Raw genomic sequence first — 15,848 nt, forward strand, 5'->3', positions numbered from 1 at the left:
CAAAAAAACCCCAAACCTGACATTAACACCACACTGTTCATAAAAATTGAGATCTTTATTTAAACTCAAGCTATGGTGTGACAGGATGTACAGTACACATACAACACAGTAATAATGGGGCGTTACTGGCATGAAAGAACAACTTTCAGTTTCAATTCTCAAAAGAGTGAACAGTAAGCATGTCATTTCCCCTTCCTAAACAGAGGTCTGATCAAATATTATACCAAATTACTGTGTACTGAAAACTACACAAATGCACATGTGAGATGCCACAAAGACTGAAGTAGCCTTACTGTAATAGAGGGGAGGGTAGAGTAATATCAAATATCAAAAAGGATCCTAAAGCCTTTACATTAAAAAACAAAACAAGAATTCCATCATCACAGTTACATCTTTTTCAATAGCAATATTACAGGTTCTGAAATCTGAGCGCCACATAATTCTGGCAGAGCTTTCAACGAAACAGGTCAAGTGCAGCGCGTCTGCCCTCAGGCGTACATGTCCTCGCGGTCGGCATTGTAGATCTCGCCCTCCTGCAGAGAGGCAAAGTTTAAGAAGTGCGAGGGCCGGTGGACTTCGTGGTAGAACTCCTTCGGGTTGGCCAGCTGGAGGTCGTACTTCATGTTTGGATCGTGGCGCACGCCTGTGGTAAAGGGAATTGACAGGTTTATTATTAGCATATATAAATAACTAGAGCAGGGGTGCCATAAGGCGAGCGACCAGAACTAATTTTGTCATTTTACACATTTATCATGTAGAAAAAGAAGGCATACTGTTGTATATCTTACATTAGAATATGTCAGGGATTAAACGTTTAGCTAAATGTCTTCACATTTTGCCTAAATGTCCAGCCAATTTAAGGTTAAAGTGCAAAATGAGTTTCACATCCCTGAATCTAAGTAATTGTGAAGCAAATCTGCACACTAAAAATCAATGAAACAGACACTGGGGCAGTGGAAACATCAATGTATCCTACTGATCATTCAAAAAAAAAAAAACAAAACAAGAAAACAAAACGTTGCACTCAGGGCAGATTTGGCAACAGATATATAGCAAGCAATACTAATATAAATACAAGAGCTTTGAATACTGACCCATGAAGTTGTAGTTCCAGGAGCACTGGCCAGGTACCATGAAGAAGCCCAGGAAACGATCAGACAGCAGCATCTGCACTCTTTCATAGTGAGACGGTAGGTAACCTTTGGGGTTGTTGCCCTTGTCCGTGTTCTGGCGACCCCATTCGTACCCGCTGGGTGTCAGCTTGTAGGCTGTGAGCGTGCATGAACCTGGGGTGAAGCTGAAAAGCACAGACAAGACACTCTTAAGTACAAGTCAACTATGTCTGAAAATACAGTTATAACTACAATTTCTTTTAAAGAGTCTGGTGCATTTTTAAAATTTATTTTAGTAATTAAAGAGTTTTTTAATAAAATTATAATATAAATAAATGGATTTCCAATAGAATCACTATACTGCGTATTGAACTTGCAATACTTTAAACTCCATTCAAGTTAGTTTCTTTTAAACTGCTACAGATTTTACCTTCCTACACTCTTTTCATAGCAAAGTAATAAAGCCTACCTGCAAGTAATGATGATGGTCTTTTCTCCATCCCATGAAGGGTTATCAGCCATGATCTTGGCGTGGGTAGTGACATCCTGTGGGGACAGCTGCGGCGATTCATTGGGCTGCGTGTGAATCCAGCCAAGGGGTTCCATTTCCTGTTTAGGGAAAATAAAAATAAAGCTTTAAAGCTGGAACAAAGCAGCCAGCAACGCTATCATGTATCAATTGCTAAGAATAAACCGGAACTTACTTTCAGGTATTCATGACCAGGCAGCTGGTTGGGCAGGTGGACAGTCTGGTGAGTCCCCCACTGGGGCACCATGACAATACAACGGATCTCCTTCACCTGGGGGTTGTCAGGTGGGCTGGTGCCATACAGGTAGCCTGCAATCTGGAACAAAATAATATGGTCAGCATATATACCTGAGCATGTTGTTACAATGGGCTCAGTTGATGAAGTGATGTGTAATATGATGAATACATACCTGTGCTCGCAGATCTGAGATGCAGATGAATTTCTTGAGGACATTTTTGGGCAGGATGTAGGTGTAACCCGTCTCCTTGATGTCATCAGATGAGACGTAGATGTGGTTGGTTCGGAGATGAAGGTTCGCAGCAGATATGGCCCTGACATGGGGGAAAAAAAAAAACAACAACAAACAAACATGATTTATAATAATAATGGATTGGATTTATACAGCGCTTTTCAAGGCACCCAAAGCGCTTTACAATACCACTATTCATTCACTCTCACATTCACACACTGGTCTTCCTATTAGGGCTGCACGATTTTGCATAAAATGAGAATCACGATTTTTTGGCTTAGAATTGAGATCACGATTCTCTCACGATTTTCTTTTCCAGTATAAATATTTATTGCACTTATTAACTGCACATCAACTTCGTAACAGTTGAGACTGAACATAAAAACAAATAAACATAAAAACAACAAATGTCTCACGTTTTGTTGTTGCCGCAAAATGTTGTACTGCTTGAAATTCCGTCTCCACCGTTGCTCGACGCTGCGTGTATAGAGCAGGTAGTGCAACAATAGAAAAATAGTTGCGGGACGGCACTGTGTAGCATTTGTCTAGGGTGTTGATCATTTTCCTAAATCCCTCGTTTTGCACAGTGTTGATGGGAGCCATATCTTTGGTCAGGTGATAAGTAATAGCCTCCGTAATTTCTTTGTGCCTGCGGGAGTTCGACGTGTATAGGGAAGCGCTGTATAAGGTTCCCGTTATTGATGTATGGGTGGTTGACCGGGACGGATTTTCTCCTGTCACTTTCTCGTCATCCCTGACGTGCTCTCCGTTGTTTTTTCCCTGCTAATTTTAGCATCACATGGCACAGCTTCTGTATCACGTGGTATAAGACTCCGCCCTTGTCATTTGTTGAGCAGGAAGAGTGAGCGCTTGTTTTCATGCAGAGTACGTCCCGGATCAAAATGCGGTACAATCGTCGTCTTTTTTTTTTTCTTTTTTTTTTAAATCGTTGTCATTTGGAAATGAGATCTCACATAAGTATGAATCGCGATTTTCTAGCGATTAATCGTGCAGCCCTACTTCATATTTTACTCAATCACGAGTGAGCTCTTAAAACAAAGTCTGAACCCCACAGAAGCTGCATTCATACCTGACTCTCCATTCAGTCTTGGATGAGAACGTCTGGGTCTCGTAGTTGGAGGTGGTGGAGGTGATGATCTCGTCTCCATGCTTGTTGACCGTGCGGGTCTGTGTGGCGGTAAGCTGCGACTGTTCTTTGGTCTGTTTCTCGATCTCAGCAATTTGCTGGCGCTGTTGAGACGGAGCTGAGATCTCCATTCCCAGGATGATGTCACGGATCTCAGACTGGGTCAGTGAAGCTACGTTCACACTGAAAGGAGACACAGGAAGTATTGACCACAAAACTGGTTATATTTAGCTCCAAGTTAAAGAAAACAAGCAGCTATTTGAGGTACATACAGCAATTAGTTTGTGCAAAACTTGGGAACTCAAACTGAAGACTTACTTGTTCTTTTTGCCATAATCAGCCAAAATTAGATCTTTGAGTTGCACTTCCACCTTGATCCACTCCTCATCAGTGAGCGTGGGCCAAATGTGATGGGGCTCGGTGATAGTTGTTTTGTCAGGTTTAAGGATCACCTTGGCACGGTCATTGTTGACGTGGAGCGCTCTGAGGATCAGGATAAGTCGAGAGAAGGCCTACGGAGCAGACAACCAAACACAAACTACTTACACAGGGAAGAGAGTAAGGGGGCTTTAACAAAAAATTAACAAAAAACCACCATCATTGTAAAACAATTACAACCCTGGTGTGAAACTCACTGTGTAGGACGAGATGGTCTTCAGCCAGTCATCATAAAGGTTGAACAGCACCATCTGTGGTTCTGTAGCCTTCAGGATCAGGTCTCCAAACTTCTCCACTTTCAGACAGGCCTGGAAGGGCAGCTGCAACTCCGAGCCTTTGATCACAATGTTGGGGAAGTCGAGCAAGTGGACCTGCACAGGGAGAACAATGCATCACAAACTGGAAAAGTGCTGCAGTCTGGTTTCACCTTTGAAATATTACACTGAGCTAATCTTCTAAAGTTTTATTAGCATAAAGAGTCTCACCTCCAGAGGGTCGAGCATGCCCTTCCTGGTCACAATGATCTGTTTTGGCTGCTCCTCCACTGGGAGGGAACGAATCAGAGCAGCCACTTCCTCAGCTGTTTTCCACTTGGCCAGCTACAGAGAAGAAAAAAAAAAAAAAAAAAAAATCAAGTTAAACACCTTTGATAAAAAAAAAAAAAAAAAAAAAAAAAAAAAAAAATTAACTTACTAACTAAAGCCTTATATTTCATATCTCTGCCACAAGCTATGCTGTATTTCTGAGTGTAAGGGATGTACCTGTCCCAGACGTTTCTGCCCAGCCCACACAGAGGTGTGAATGATTTTGAGGAAGAGCTGACCGGTCCTCGGGTTGAAGATGAAAATGGCTCCATTGATGGGCTTCGTGGTCAAGTTACCCTCAAAGGTCTGTTGAAATAGGTGGAGAATACATGCGACTACATTTTTTGCATTTTTTTTTATATTATTATTATTATTATTATTATTATTATTATTCAAAAGCAAAATACGCTTTACTTTCCTAGAATTACAAAAACACCCTTTTACCTTGTGGATAGTGACTCTGTAGACATTCGTGTCATCCACAAACCAGATGATCTGGTTGGAGAACAGTTCACCGTAGTTCTGTGAGGACAGGTACGGCTCAGTGGGCTCAGAGGAGTACAGCTGCAGACCTTTGCGGATGCGTTCCCTGAGCACATACAGGGCAGGGTTGGCCTTCATGATCTTAGCCATGGCCTGCTGGATCAAAGGCTTGCCTCCAGGGAACCAGTTACCATACGCACTACAAAACAAGAACACATAAAATGCTGGGTTTAAGTAGATGCTTAAAGATTGAAGATAAGAATCTTGTTTCCTATCTTCAAACAAGACAGTGCTCAAAACCTGGCCCTTAGACAATACTAACCTGTGGAGGTTGTAGGCCAGATCAATAGCAATGAGCACCCCAGTGGGAGAGGGGTAGATACTCATGTTGTCTGTGGTGTAGTCGAGGAACTTGGCCCTGGCATAGCGCTCGATGTCATGGGAGTCATAGTCACCCCATCGGAGCTGAATGTCAATCCAGTACTTCTGTGTGGTGGTGCTGTCCATCACGTCCCTGCAGGAGGAAGTGAACATTTCAATTTAAACAAGATTTTCACTTTTCTGTTTTGGACCTCATTATTCTATTATAAACTAATGTTTCATCCCCTAAAAAACTTAAAATCATGCTAAAAGTCATACTTTGAGTCAGCAAGCAGAGAAGGCCGGGAGACGTTCCACTTGTATGATGCAAAGAGAAGTATGTCAGCACAAGATGAGTTCATCTTGTAGGACTTCCTGGGGTGGATGGTCTCCTTCTGCACAGTCTCAATTTCCAGAGCATCCAACTCCTGGTCAAACACCTGAAAACCAGAATCAGAAAAAACATACAAATTTACGTTCTGACTTGCACAATAATTCCTGTGCTGAGGAAAAAGTTTGGTAAATGAACAGAACCTACCTGACAGAGATCCATGACAATGCTCTCATGGATCTTCTGCCACAAGTGAGCCCTGAAGATCTGAATGAGGGAGATCTTCAGCGTTGGGATCTTGCCGTGCATGAAGATTCCTGTCAGGTCAAGCTGCACTTGGAAACCCACATACACCTAGAAATAAAAACATACAAACTAAGCCACTACAGACAATCTTTAGTTTTCCTACACAACAAAGACTCATATGTTCTGTAAGATGTTTCTTTTCCTCTCTGGTTCCTGGTTGTACTTACATTGGCTCTGTTGATGGTGGGTGACCACCAAAGAGTGAAACGACGGTTGGGGATTTGGTTGAGACCAGATCTCTGGGCATTAGTCAGCTTCTTCCATTTCATGGACTCCTCAAAGCCACTGGCCTTTTCCCTAAAACGCACAGAGAGAGAATCTGTTTTTAAAGGCAATTAATTAAATTTATGACAAATTAGTTTCCTGGCAGTTATACACTCGCCAAGTGTATCGAGAAAAGCACACAAAGTGATCCAAGTGTAAAGTCTATTGTGTGATGCTTGCAATATAATTAATTCCTGTAAACATTTAAAGTGCTCTCACCAGAAGAGACCCTCCCAGGTGGGGAAATAAGTGCCTTTGAAGAGTGTGTGCTCCAGAATGCCCTCCACGCCACCGAGCGCCTGGATCATGTCTGTGCGGTAGTTGTTCAGGTTCCACAGTTTGCCATCGTGTCTCTGGTGTGTCCACCAGAACGGATTCTGCTTCAGCACCTGCAACCAACCAAGGAAGAAAATACAATTAATAGCTGGAAATAGCTAAATGATAAACATCATGTAATAGCATACAGACACGTGCATTACAAATAAAACTGTAAACAGTCTTGTTGATCGGTAAACCATTAAAGTCAACACAACTGCTGCAGAGTGCAACTGAGACCAAGAGTCCCAACTATTTTTAATCTGCTTGAGTTTACTTAGAATGCCTGAATTATTAAAAGGCACTTCATGTTTTTATGTAGAATCTTAACACTTCTGCTCTTTGCACATCGCTGTCTCCATCATACCTGGTACTGTTTAAAGTCAGTTCTGACTCTCCAGCCTTTGTCATAGGCCAGTGTGTGTCTGTCCTTCTGGAAAAGAGTGTTGATCCTGGGGATTCCTCTGTCCCAGGAGTCCTCCAAATCCTCCAGAGTTAGACGCCTGGGATAAAGATGAAACACCGGTTATTATGGTGTCTAAACTAGCTGCAGTGAGTCCAAATCAGATAAGAGAGTAATCTGCTCTACCTGTTCTGGGCAATGGCCTCCTGTCTCTTGAGCGCATACTCAGCCCAGACCCTCTGAGAGTCGATAAACTCGCTCTCCCACGGCTGAATGTAACGATACAAGTTAGGGATCAGCTGGTCTTCTTCGTGGCTCATTCCAGACCTGAAGTGGGTGATGCCCACATCTGTCTGCTTGGACCACCTGTTAAAGAGTGAGACAAATGAGTGTGTGATTGGTCAAGACACCACAGCTGAATGAATTTACAGACTAGAAGTTCACACAGATCTGCAAGGAGACCTACCTCAGGTCTGACTGCGGGATAAGCACGTGGCCCATGGACAACATGCCGAGACCACCCAACTCTTTGGGAGTGTAGAAGACCACGGGAGGGAAGCGGCTAGGCATTTTGGAGTTGAGACCAATCTTAATACGTGTCTGAATCTTGTTCTCACACTTCACCAGCAGGTCCAGTAGCTCCTGTGTATTTACCACAGCCTCACGGAAGTAGGTCATCAGACCAATCAGAGCTGTGTTCCACTTATTCACAATCTGAAGATTAAAAATAGAGAAAGTAGTAAGTTTTCCTTGATCTAAATGCAGCTATAAAAGGATCAATGAATGTAACAATAATACTCTAGTTTATAAAAAGCAAGATCTCTGTTAACCTTGGTGAATGTGGTGGATCCAGAGGCCATCAGGATCTGACGCACTCTGTTGTGAAAACGCTGCATTGACTCATCATCCACCCGCAGGAAACACTGTGCTGTCCTCTCTTTGGTCACCTGAACAAATAAATACAAATGTGAACTTCAAGCCCATTTAATCAAAAAAGGGAAAGTCTCTTTAATTTGTTTTCCAGACACTATAGCAGCAGGTTTGTTAGCATTATAAATTTCACCTCATTCTGCAGGTTCCAGACACCATCCTTGTGAGTGAACTCCTCATAGCTGGTGCGACACTTGGGAAGGATGCGGCACTCAAACCCACACATGTTGAAGAGCAGGTTGGGGTTGTCTTTGCTGTACACGGACACAAAGCTGTTCTCCCACTGGACTGTGGTCACAGACCTGGGCAGGCGATTCTTGATGTCCCAGAACACTGCGCGTCCACTGGGAAGATTATTTGGCAAGTTCAAGCCATTTTTCATAAAGTCTAATTTTCGTTATGTGCAATATTCAACAAAGATTAGATCTACATAACAATAATCTACAAGCTTAAGAGTGAAAGGTTGAAAGAAAAACTCACAGATTCACATCATGCTTCATCAGCCTCATCCGGGCATCACGAGGCCAGCACTTCTTATTGTTGTAACCCACAATGTTCTCGTTGTTGGGGTCCGGGTGCTCTGTCAGATACCTCTGAATCAGGTCCCTGGCCTCATCAGCAGAGAATCTAGAGCCACAAAAACAGTGACATCACTTAAATGTGTAAAAACAAACAAACAAGTGAGAAAATGTCATCTTATCACTTAGTGCAATCCTACCTGAAGAAGATGTGGATGCGGTCGATGTAGCGGCAGTACAGTCGGATTGGGTGAGCGCTCTCCGTGGCAGTGTCTTGAAAACTGAGGAAGTCGTTGGGCATCTGAGGGGGACCAGCCATCTCACTGGCACGGTGCAGGCCGAGAACCAGGAGGTCCATCACCAGACCGTAGTACTGCACGATGAACGAGGCAAACTGGAGACCCCTGATGATGCCGTAAGAGTTGGTGTGGTTCATGTCCTATGTGAGAGGAATAAAGATGTAGAGAAACACTCAAAAAATAAATAAATCTAATCAGTTATCTTTAAAACTCCTATATGAAAAGAAATAAGCACCCTTACCTTGTAGTTGATGACCACGTTGTTCTTGGCTGTCATGTAATCAGCAATGTTGTGGTCAACGATAAGACGCAGCAGCCTGTTGAGCAATGTCAGATCAATCTTCTCGTACATCTTCTCATAGCGGGACTCGAGCATCACGTTGCACTCTCCTTCTCCAGTCTCCCACACGTCCTGCAAGTTGTTGATGCCTGAATAGAATAAAGGAGTATTTAAATAAAGCTGAAAATGTCATCACATTTGCCCACAATGTTATTCAAACTGAGATTATATTGTATTCTGGATCCTTTCTGAGATACTACACAACACAATCAGCTATATTCGAGTCTTACCTTGGCACCACTTGTAGACCAGCAGCGGTGGTGGTTCTGTATCAGCAGGTTTGATCCAGGGTGGGAACAGGCGTCTCTTGTCTGCTTCATACCACAGGTACTGGTCCAGGTAGGCATCAGTTATCTTCTCCAGGGGCTCCACATCATACACTGGCACCAGGTGGCTGTACAAGTCCATGAACTCGATACCCACCTGCAAAAGAAGTAGTCACTTAGAAACTAACAAACGGATGTGATGAGAAGAAAGACTTTTACAACAGAGAAACTCAAGGCTGTAACAGAAATCAATTCTTCTGGTGGTTTCCCAAAACGACATCCCAGTAACTATGTATCTACACAGAAGCTAGGAAATACTGCCTCACATTTATGTTACTTATGTTTGTAAACTGACCAGTGAAACAAAAAATAAATTAGAGCAATACATTTTCTTCTAGTGTTCTTGTCTACTGTTTAAAGCCCGAAACATCCCTGTTAACTAAATGAAACTCTTAGAAAGTATCCACACATCTTCTCCCTGACCTCTTTGAAGGCTCTCTGTGTTAGCAGGTGACGCTTGATCCTGGAAAGAGCCTCGTGAGGGTTGTCGTAGGCCTGCTCTATGAGCCCGAGCTCCTCCCTCTGACTCTGGTTCAGACGAGACTTCACGCTGGAAGGATTTAGAGTGGACATGGAAACAAATTAATAATAAGCAAAACATACTCTGGCAATTCTGCTACCTGATGTGAGAAAATATGCATCGCTAAAGTTAAAGGCAATGTTCTCAGCTTGCTTACCTGTATGCTTCTTTGAGCCTCTCCAGCGCCAGGATGAGCAGCTTGGTGTCATGTTTGTAAGACAGTGGGGGGAACGGGATTGGTGAGAAGCGCCGACTCTCCAGCCAGTGCACAGTGGTGGTGTAAATGGCCACGGCCTCTTCTGCAGTGATGTAGGGACCATCCTGTAAACAGAATACACACACTTTCAATTATATGGCAGAAAACTAAAGGATGCAGCCATTTTTACCTTTGATACAGAGATACAATGAGACCTGTTTTCGTATATTATAACATCATGTAATAATCAGAAAAGTGTCTGAATAGTAAAGGGCCAGTGGCAAACGCAACCAGCAATCAAAGAACCACTATTCACTTTAATATTCCTCCAGTTCTTACGCACAGGCAGGCAGTCCAATGCAAGTGCGCCTTTGTAGGAGGACAACAATCATCATTTCACCTTAAATGCGTTGACAATGCAGGGACTTTACTAGAGTTCTTTTTTTAAGATTTCTTCTTAGAGTATTACCTTCAGGTAGTTGTGCTGTCTCTCCTGTTCAGCTTTCAGGTACAGACGGGTCAGTCTGCCCAGGTTTTTCTTGCACACCGTCTTATCCACAGTGGCTCCGCGACGGATTCGCTCACGGTTGTAGTGGGCTGTGTTGGTCCACCAGTCAGCTTTGGCCTTCACGTATCGCAGAATCATGTTCTCAATAGGAGTAGGCAATCCAGGTACCTAAAGTGAAAGAAAAAGATAACATTAGATATTTTCTTCTCACTTAAATTCTAATTTTTAACAATGTTTGTAGTATCTTTGTGAAGTTGTTCCAATATCTAATCAGTGCTTTCAATACTGTTCCCTTTATTATCCAATTACCTGATATTTTATTCATGTTATCAAGAATTTCACAAATCCTTATTTTTCAAACCACAGGCCATCCATTCAAACGTAACAAGACACTCAAATGTCAAAAAGATTCCTGAGGAGACCTGACCTTCCATGGGATGTTTGCTTTCCAGCACCTCCAGGACTCGCTGAGGTGCTGCAGGATGGTTCTGGCCTTGTTCTGTTTGATCCCCTCAGGCATCATGTCCAAGATGTCATGCATCACAGCCGCACGCAACTCCAGGTCAAAGTGAGACTCCACACGCTGTTTGGTCACAGTCTTTGCAACACCCTTCGAGTGACGTCCTGCAGAGGAAATCAAAGCAAAACCGCCGCTGCTGCTGAAACTGCTACGGTTTCCCTCAGAGAATAACTGACCGTGTCAGAGAATCACACAAGTAAAATATGTATGTTCAGACCTTCAAACTGTCTGGCCAGCAGATTTCCGAGCCACCGCTCCAACAGGGGGGTGATGCCCCTCATGAAGAACAGCCACACCCTCCAACCAGGGGCCCAGAAGCCACAACCTGGACCCTTGCCCACAGGACCCTGAAAACACAGACAAGATTAAAACTTAAATGTGATTGTGGAAAAATATTTATACAGAAAACAGCTTCACCTTAAGTGTGCAAATTGTTAACATGGGGCAATTACTCACGGTATTGAAACGGTAGTAGATGAGATGCTTCAGGTCTTTGCACATCCGGATTTGTCTCATCAGCTTGTACTTGTACCGGTACATGCCTGTGAGCTGACCCACATGAGCGAAGATGTACTGCAGTCCGTCAGCCAACTGCAACACAGAAACACACCTTTGGTCACATGTGCAAATCAATACATAAAAATAACTACTGAAAAAAAAATTCAAATAAAATCTTATGAACATGAAAAAGATTTCCCAAAATCCTTTATCAATACAAAAGATACATCCTTGCATTTTATACTGCTTTTCATTAAAGAGCGCTTTTACCGCTACCCTATGAAAGCAAAGCTTGGCCAATTTCCACTTCACAACTAACCTGGAAGGCATCAACATTTCCCAGTCTGTACTGCACGTGGCTGTCAACCACCAGCTTGCTTAGACGGAGAACCTCTCTGCACAGATGAAAGGCATTGCCGAATCGCGACTTCTTTCTCTCCTGAAGGAGGCAAAAAACAGTCATAGGTCAGCAATGGTCAAACGAAGTGCACTTCATACTAGAATACAGTCAGAGACTTAACAAAAACAAAATGTGAAGTTAGATCCTGCTCTGCAGATTGTACCTTTGTGGTCAGTGTCTTGACAGGCTTCAGGTTGAAGTTGTAGTCCAGATGCAGGTAGTTGAGGTTCTTACGATGGATCAGCAGATTGAGCATGTTGTAGCCCTGTCTGCAAACCTGCAGGCCAACCTCCACCCAATCCAGCTTTGTGGACTGGAAGAACTTTGTGGCCTTAAAGGAGCGGAATAGGTATCTACAAGACAACAGAGGGATAACTTTTACAGATGAACTTGGATAATGAGCAAAATAAATAAAGGTTTAATTAAAAATGCGTGAAAGCAGGATATCAAAATAAATCCAAGGATGCACACCTCTTCTTCTGGGCCTTGGGTGGTCTGTGTTTGAGAGCATTGAGCACGTAGTACTTCAGCAGTTTCTGGTATGACACACGTACTTTCACTGGCTGTCCAGCAGGGCAATGCTCGCGGTACCTATAAAATATTTTAGCAACATATGTTTAATACTTATCAGACTTTTTTTATTTTATTTTAACCCTAATGCAAAACAAAATCTTCCACACAGCCAACATCTCTTCAAACAGTAAAGTACTTCAGATTTACTCCTGTCCTAACAGCTTCACAGTTTGCTCACCAGTTCTTGATCAGGGGGATATCGATGGCACGTCTTGTTCGGCCAGATCTGAGGTTGAAGGGTCTCGGCGCCCACAGGAGAGCAATGCCATTGGCTGTGTTGTCTGTGTAGAGTGGGGTTTCTTTGAGGAAGGGTTCCACAAACTCAGCAAGCTCAAACTCCTCATCATCATCTGGCAGAGGCTCCTGACTCTGAGAGGTCACAGGAAAAACAATGAATCACTTTTAAGGGCAGAAGGGCTGGAATTCAACAGACTATAAAATAACTAGAAGAGTTATCTGAATGGTGAAAGGTGATCTGCAGCTGCAGCCAATAATAACAAGTCACCATTCATTTTACTATTCCTCCAGTTCTTACGCACAGGCAAGCAGTCCAATGCAAGTGCGCCTTTGTAAGAGGACTTTGATGCGGGGTGTTATTCACCAAAGGGAGACAAGTAGATAATGTGCAACACTTACCTTAACAGAATGTCTGTGTGAAATGGGGTTGATCAGTGGGTCAAAGTAAAATGCAGGAAGATCGGGGTCTTCTGTTTTGATAAAAACCACATTTGGTGTGTGGTACCTAGGAAAAAAAAACAAAAACGTCACAAATGTTGCTTTTATATAGCCATTATGAAAAATAAAACAAATCTATGACGTTTATAAGCGATGAATGTCTCTCCTGTCTTGAATGAAAAAGGATTTTTCAGTCAGCCGGTATTTCAAGTTCTCACCAGGTGAGGTGGACGTGGTGGGGCAAATTGTTGTACAGGTAGGGGAAGCCGATTTTGTACTCTGTCCTGATGGGCTGTCGGATGATGATTTTGTTGATGTCGTTGAACTCGTTCCAGTCTTCATCCCTACAGAGGATACAGAGGAACCAGTTAGGACACAAAAACGCCAGCTTCTATTTTCACATTATGTTTGGAATCAAACAGCAATATCAAACAATTACAAGAAACATTTAAATTCTGCACTTTAACAGAACATTAATAACAATAAGTCTTTAGAATATTCATTTTATAAAAGGGCAAAAGAACATACTGGAGGTTGATGTCTCTGACCAACGGCTCAAACTTTGGTCCTCCAGGGATGGCCATGTTTAAAGCCTTGGACGTGAAGAAAGCCTTCAGGTCAAAGAGGTAAAAGTAGTTTCTATCAACCAGATCTGTCAGAAGCTGATTGGCCAGACGGTACAGTGTGGACATCATAGGCAGTGTGAACTGCCAACGACGATAGGTGGTCCCATTCACAAACCTGAGCAAGACAAAGATAAATCATCAATTAATGTTTTAAGCAACTTATCAGTTGAATATGTAAACCTGTCTGTGAAGAGAGCCATGGCTGCTTACTTGGCTGTGTCCTTGAGGGGCTGATGTTCATAGAACCAGTCCACAACTGAAGCATCTTCCTCTGGATCAAGCTCCATCTGAATGGCCTCCAAGGGTTCCACATCAAGAATATTGTCAGCGTAGTCCAGTGGCGGCTCCTCATCATCAAAGGGTGGAAAGCGCATTCTTTTGAAGTGCCGACGATCTCTTTTCTCACGACGCATCATGATCCACATGGTGCTGGGATTAAAATTGGGAAAGAGACAAATTTACATTTTATTGAATGGAAATGATCACAGTTGGCTTGAAAGTTTTCAGCAATAGAAACTCTCCCTTACCCCCACTGTGAAATGTAGACTGGCTCAATGACCCAAGGGATTTCATTGACAAATGAAATGGCTCCAGTGATGTGATAAAGCACGGGCACATCTCGAATCTGTTCCCAAGGCATCGGCATGTTTTCCAACAGCTTCAGCACTGCATGGGGCATGTACTTGAGGGCACTGTTCAACAAACAGACACAGAACAAGCATATGAAGATGTTATCAAGATGTAAAAAAAACACCGACTTTTGTTAAGACTTTTAAAAAGGGATAAAGGAGTCATCTTTACCCAAGGTAGACCCTCTTGTCATGGCGAAACTTTCTATTGGTCATGTCTCCATGGTCCCTGATGATCTTGCGGACATGTTCAGGTGGCATATCTTCCTTCTGAGCATCCACAAAGCCAAACTTTCTCTTTTCTGAGTAGCGCTTTGCCTGTAACTGCTGCCATTTTCTTGCTGTAGAGTTGAAAGACATTTAATAATCGCAAAGTTAATCTTGTCCATTTGTGACAACATCTTTGCTAAAAGCTCAAAACATGGAAGTCCCGCTTTAGTGGATACAAACAACATACCCTTCTCTTGTAATTTCTCCTCAGACATGTAGTCTGGGACAGGTGCAGGAGGGGGCACACCAGGCGGTACAGCAGTTGGTACCCCTGGTGGCACACCGGGTGGCATCGCTGCAGGGACCCCTCTGTAAGGAAAGGCAGCTGCCATGGTGCCTCACTATCCAAAACAAAGACAAAAACCAAGGTATTAAAATAAGTGAGGTTTTTGATTATAACTGTATATAATCTAAACCCTGAGGAGAGAGGCGTTACATGTCAAAAAACCCAAATTACATTTAATTTAACTGAAACAAAAAACTGATCAGAAACATATTACACTGGCACATGAATTCCTTGTCTGGCTCCTGCAACCCACAGATTAAATAACAGAAGCCACAAAGTGAACGCGTGTGCTTAATGCCTTGCAAAGTCTAGAAAATAGAATGGCCTTTGACATAAACGCCTTTCAAAAATAAAAACTAGCTTCTTAATTCGGTAGAAAATGCATTTATTTCACATTAACTCATCTGTGTAGCTTCAACATCTTCGTGCTCACAGTTGATGAGCTAGCTAGGTTAGCCTAACATGGCCTCCCGGATGGCACAAAACTGCAACAGCAAGGCGAACTTTGCCCGCGTTTAACTGTTGTTAGCTCGTCCAGAAACAGCGTAAACTCGGGATATCATTCATAAATGGCTACATTATGTTACATGTAACACATTGTACTTCACGCCGCAGCACCTGTTATTAATTAGGCCAAGCGTGGAGGAAGCGGCAACTTCACCAACTGCTAAAGCTAGCACGGTGGCTAACGATTGGGTGAGAGGTAAAACTAAGCAATAACAGAATGCATTCAACAACACGTACCTCGCTTACTTCACTCCCAGTGTTTCTTATCGTTGGATAAAGCCTTAACCCGCACACAGTCAGCTAGCACAACATTTCTTTCTTATTCTCCGTGTTTTCCGCCTCAGTGTTGGGTTGATGTGCGCTAACACAAAACTGCATAGACGCACGACGGCGGACACACGATGAACGAGCTTCAGTAGTATTCACAGACGGCGGTTACGTCCGATATTTCTCAACCCCCGGTAAAGAATCTGCTTTACGTCAGT

General features: G+C 43.0%; 1 protein-coding gene across 1 annotated transcript; it reads right to left on the bottom strand.

Annotated features, from left to right (window-relative positions):
* Positions 1 to 36: 36 nt before the first annotated feature.
* On the bottom strand, positions 37 to 15,757 carry prpf8 (pre-mRNA processing factor 8). The gene is made up of 43 exons (XM_085379738.1): positions 15,601 to 15,757; positions 14,758 to 14,911; positions 14,473 to 14,641; positions 14,199 to 14,363; positions 13,882 to 14,100; positions 13,574 to 13,786; positions 13,264 to 13,389; positions 13,007 to 13,112; positions 12,549 to 12,739; positions 12,269 to 12,388; positions 11,961 to 12,150; positions 11,717 to 11,836; positions 11,356 to 11,490; positions 11,117 to 11,246; positions 10,807 to 11,003; positions 10,341 to 10,547; positions 9,833 to 9,996; positions 9,579 to 9,705; positions 9,060 to 9,252; positions 8,731 to 8,918; positions 8,391 to 8,629; positions 8,153 to 8,299; positions 7,806 to 8,016; positions 7,573 to 7,689; positions 7,209 to 7,456; positions 6,929 to 7,108; positions 6,707 to 6,842; positions 6,244 to 6,413; positions 5,928 to 6,057; positions 5,662 to 5,808; positions 5,403 to 5,563; positions 5,086 to 5,277; positions 4,725 to 4,962; positions 4,458 to 4,586; positions 4,182 to 4,295; positions 3,894 to 4,067; positions 3,577 to 3,770; positions 3,202 to 3,441; positions 2,052 to 2,193; positions 1,817 to 1,957; positions 1,582 to 1,721; positions 1,095 to 1,297; positions 37 to 643 (listed from the first exon to the last, which is right to left on the bottom strand). Exons 2-43 carry the CDS (start codon positions 14,900 to 14,902, stop codon positions 489 to 491), a joined length of 7,053 nt encoding a protein of 2,350 aa, XP_085235864.1. The 5' UTR covers positions 14,903 to 14,911; positions 15,601 to 15,757; the 3' UTR covers positions 37 to 488.
* Between the last annotated feature and the right edge of the window lie 91 nt (positions 15,758 to 15,848).

This window comes from Rhamphochromis longiceps, linkage group LG14 (assembly GCF_057381845.1).
Source record: "Rhamphochromis longiceps isolate RC_006_pf linkage group LG14, R_longiceps_female_GT1.1, whole genome shotgun sequence".
Classification (NCBI taxonomy): Eukaryota; Metazoa; Chordata; class Actinopteri; order Cichliformes; family Cichlidae; genus Rhamphochromis; species Rhamphochromis longiceps.

Coding starts and splice junctions, on each gene's coding strand:
- prpf8 (XM_085379738.1), bottom strand. CDS start 14,902: ATGGCAGCTGCCTTTCCTTACAGAGGGGTCCCTGCAGCGATGCCACCC. Junction 12,740..13,006: donor CACACAGACATTCTGTTAAG/GTAAGTGTTGCA, acceptor GTGACCTCTCAG/AGTCAGGAGCCTCTGCCAGA. Junction 3,771..3,893: donor AGACCATCTCGTCCTACACA/GTGAGTTTCACA, acceptor TCTGCTCCGTAG/GCCTTCTCTCGACTTATCCT.